Source organism: Carlito syrichta, unplaced genomic scaffold, assembly GCF_000164805.1.
Source record: "Carlito syrichta isolate Samal-C Ts95f unplaced genomic scaffold, Tarsius_syrichta-2.0.1 Scaffold315300, whole genome shotgun sequence".
Lineage (NCBI taxonomy): Eukaryota > Metazoa > Chordata > Mammalia > Primates > Tarsiidae > Carlito > Carlito syrichta.
In genome coordinates, this window is record NW_007259396.1 from 46,374 (window position 1) to 50,358 (window position 3,985).

Here is a 3,985-nt window from a genome sequence, read left to right on the forward strand (position 1 = left end):
CGGGCTTAGGCAATCCACTCACCTCAGCCTCCCAAAGGCGCGGGATTACAGGCTGAGCCACGGAGCCCGGCTTCCTTGCTCTTCTTGAGACCAGGGAAGCATGGTCAGGTACATTGACGTAGACCTCAGTTCCTGGGAAAGTGACCCTCAGACACGGCCCAGGTGTTAAGCTTGCTGCAATCCAGCCCCGAACCTGAGGGGCTGGGAGTGGACAAGGTCAGCGCTTGCCAGAGAAGATGGTCACTCAAGGCTTGGGCCTCTATTTGCTGATCTGTAAAACATTACAAACCTCTGCCCCGCCCACCCCTCCCAGGGTGGCTATTAGGAGGATGTGCTGAGGAAATGGGCGCGAGGGCTTTCCTAAAACTATACTCTGGATACCTTCTTCTTCTTTTTTTATTGTAGAGATGAGGTCTCACCAAGTTGCCCAGGTTGGTCTTGAACCCGTGGGCTCAGGCAATCCTCTCGGCTTCCCAATGTGCTGGGATTATAGGCATGTGCCACCATGCCCAGCCTGGACTCCTTAATTGTTATCACTGTTATCACCATCCATGTAAGTTCATTCATTTTGAGAAGCAAGTCACTCAGTTCTACCAAAGGCACAGTCATTCTTCCAAGCTATCCCAAAGTTCAGGACCCTGCATAGGAATTCTTGATGAAAATGCAGATTCCTGGGACCCTACCTGACATGCACTCAAAATCTCCACTAGGGCCCCAAGCCATCTGACCACACACTCAAGTGGAAGAAGCACTGTTTTAGTCTTGGGCAAACCAGGAAGAGACACAAGGGAGATAACAACTCTCCAAGGCCTGTTGGTGTGGGTGGACCCAGTCACAGGGAAGGAGATGGGGGAAGGGCCTCAGCCTTCATCTGGCCCAACTCCAATTTGCCTATTGCTCCGATAAGGAACTTGGGGTACAGAGAGTGCAAGGTGTCCAGGTCACCCAGGGTATCATGAAGACAAATCTGTGACTCTCCCTCACCTGTGTGGTGTTGGGGATTCTTCACCTGCCCGACCTGCACTTCCGACCTGCACTTCCTTCCAGCGGCAGCCCGATCCCTAGATGCTTTGTCTAGTGAGAGACTTGCTGTAAGTAGTCCTTTTCAAATTCCTCTTAGCCTTTTTATATTCAGAGAGAAAATTTATTTTCATGACAGCAGGACAAATAGAACTGGGACTTTTCTCACAGAAGGAAGAAAGTATCTTCCAGGCTTTTCAGTGCCTTGGGCTTGGGGGACCCTTGTGCCTGAGCCTTCTAACCCAGGCAGCCAGGTGAACTCTCCCTACTGAGATTCCAGCTCAGCGGGAGGTCTGACTCACCCCCTCACCTTTGGGTGCTTTCCAGAGTGTCCTCCTGGTAGCTTCAGCCTGCACAAAGCCAAGGGAGTCAGGGTTCTTGGCACAGATGGCACACAGTCCACATACCTGTTACCAGGCTGGCAGGCAGTCCCGGAAAAGGACAGAACACACAGGTGGGCCCCAGGGTCTGAGGAAAACTGCCTTTGACCGGCACCCATCTCCCCCCTTCCCATTTCATGGCACTGATGAGACTCAGCCAGCTATCTTAACAAACATGTTTATTAGAAAAGTAAAAAATATTGCATAGGTCTTAATACTTGAACATCAAGTGTATTCATGAACAGTGAGTATCTTCATGTAAACAGTTCTACATGGAAGACCCAGATGGCACTCCTCTGGGGGAGGGGTTCCAGCCCCCACCCCCGTCGGCCCCCTCACCTCACAGCTCAACTCTGCAGTGTGGGCAGGGGGGATGGGTTGAACGCAGCTCCTAGGTGTATTTTTTTCTTCAAGTGTCAAAGATCCCAGATGATCCCAACACCCACCCTAAACTCTTACATTCATGCGTCTGTAAGATAGCTGCCTCGAACAGGTCAGTAGTGAAGCTCCAATCAGAAAAACAAAAGATACAGAAACAAACAACAAACACGCTTGGTCCTTCAGACCAGGAAAAACCACCTCCATGACCTCCCCCCTCCCTCTGGCTGCTACCAGGAGCACACACCCCTTCACCCTTGGCAGAGGTGGGAGCAGTCCAGCTGCTCTCCTGGCTCTGTCACACCACTGTTGTCTTAACTGTCAGTAATAAAAATAATAAGGTAGGTACATGCTACATACACATCCAGCCAGAAGCCTGGTTGGCCTAAGCCTTTGTTTCATGCTACAGTACTGAGGGCCATGTGTCCCCAACACAGAGCCACCTGCACAAGACCCGGTGAGCTTCCTAGAAAACACTGTGTGTCCCCCACCTCGACTTTCTTCTGGCTTTCTAATGACAAACATCAGGCCCTCAGATCCCGCCTGCTAGTCTCCACCCCAAAAGTTCGGTTGTCTCTGCCATGGAAGGGGGCAGTGTCGGCCCCCCAGGCTGAAGTTCAACACTCCTCGATGAGCAGCTGCTCAGAACTGTACAGCTTCTTCTTGATGACTCGGAAGCCAGTGCTCAGCGTCAGGGACTGGCTGAAGCCGGGGAGGAAGGGCGAGTTGGCCGAACTAAACAGCCCCTGGATCTTGGGCCACAGGCGTGAGTCCAGGCGCAGCACGAGGGTCAGCTGGAAGGTGGGCACCAGGCTGGGGTCCAAGGCCAGCTGGCCCACGCTGTGGCAGCTCTTGCCTTGTTCTACGCAAACGTCCAGCAGCGCCCCCCGCAGGCCGCACGGCTCGCTGTAAGCCAGGCGCAGGAGTTCCTTGCCCACCTGGCTCACCAGCTGGCCCGGCATCAGCAGGCGCGCAGGGCGCCGCGAGCCCAGTCGCGCCTGGGCCAGGCTCTCCTGCAGCAGCTGCATCAGGCTGGCACACAGGTGCTCGTCCTCGGGGTCGCTGAGCAGCTCGAAGTCGGGCAGCGACACCCCCTCCAGGTACGCCGAGTCTGGAAGGGGCAACACAGGGAAGGGGTGGCTAAGCAGCTTCAAAGGGCCACGCAGGCGGGGGAGGTGTCTCGCGAAGAAGCCAGCGCTCCTTCCCACTCCGTGCCTCAGTTTCCGCCCCACACTCGCGCCCTGTACACCAACCTCCAACCTCCCCCCTCCCCCAGGCAATCCGGGTCGGGACGGACGGGCTTGCCAAGGTGGTTTTGACCCCTTCTAACACCGGCGCTCCCTCAGCTCCCCAGCCCCGCACCCGCCCGCCGCTCACCTTCCTCGGGCCCGAAGCCACTGTTGCTGCTGTCCAGGGACTCGCAGTCCGAGCTCTCCAGGCTCGCGCAGCGGTCAAGCCCCTCCTCCCGCGCCGCCGACCCCCGGGCCGAGCGCGGCGGCCGATCTGGGGTGGGAGTTCGGGACAAGGATGAGGACGAAGAGGAGGAGGACGATGAGAAGCGGTCCCAAAGGCTGGGCATGGTGAGGACGGACGCCAGGGCGTTTGCTGATGAGCTCAGGGTACCGGGATCGCAGAAGCCGCTGTAAGACAAGAAGGGCACGGACCGGGCGTCAGTCTGAGGACTAGACCAGACCGAGGGCGCTGGAACCCCCAGACCAACACACACAGAAGGGACACTCACCAGCTGGCGCGGTCAGCGAGAGCTGCTAGAACAAGTGCGTCCTGCCGCTTGAATGGCTGTGCGACCCGGTGCCAACTACCGAGAGCGGCCCAGACCCGTCCTCCTGCCCACCCGCGCCTCCCCCTCGACCCGCTGCTTTCCCCAGCAGCAGCGCAGAGCAGCCTATAAGGACTGGCGCGGCGAGGCCACGCCCCCTCTGCTGCGCGGCCCAATCCAGACCCGGGAGTGTGGCCCGCCTCGGCCAATGGGCTCTGGGCGCACGTTCGCAACGTTCTCTCCTGCCCGGTGACAGCGGCCCGGCCCCGCCTCCTTGAGCCCCGGAACGCTCCCGGCCGAACCCCGAGCCGCGGCCACGCCCCCTTTCTGGAAAGGCTCCGCGGCGGCTGCAGCTGCCAAGGTCCCCGAGGGCGCTCGCGGCAGGGGAGGATCAAGGAAAGACTTGTTTATGATGGGGTCGCGTTGCTGG

At 58.0% G+C, this 3,985-nt stretch overlaps 1 protein-coding gene across 4 annotated transcripts in view; it reads right to left on the minus strand.

The window, feature by feature from the left end:
- The window catches only part of DDIT4 (DNA damage inducible transcript 4), a 5,575-nt gene that overhangs the window by 1,121 nt on the left and 469 nt on the right, over positions 1 to 3,985 (minus strand). Inside the window, exons 1-3 of one of the 4 annotated variants that reach the window (XM_021706161.1) lie at positions 3,520 to 3,985; positions 3,156 to 3,418; positions 2,428 to 2,889 (exon numbers count right to left, since the gene is read on the minus strand). In XM_021706161.1, coding sequence (XP_021561836.1) covers positions 2,428 to 2,889; positions 3,156 to 3,357 — 664 coding nt within the window. In that variant the 5' untranslated portion in view covers positions 3,358 to 3,418; positions 3,520 to 3,985. Of the gene's footprint in view, positions 1 to 1,562; positions 2,890 to 3,155; positions 3,419 to 3,515 lie in introns of those variants that run through there. The other 3 variants (XM_008072506.2, XM_021706159.1, XM_021706160.1) reach the window with 3 other exon arrangements.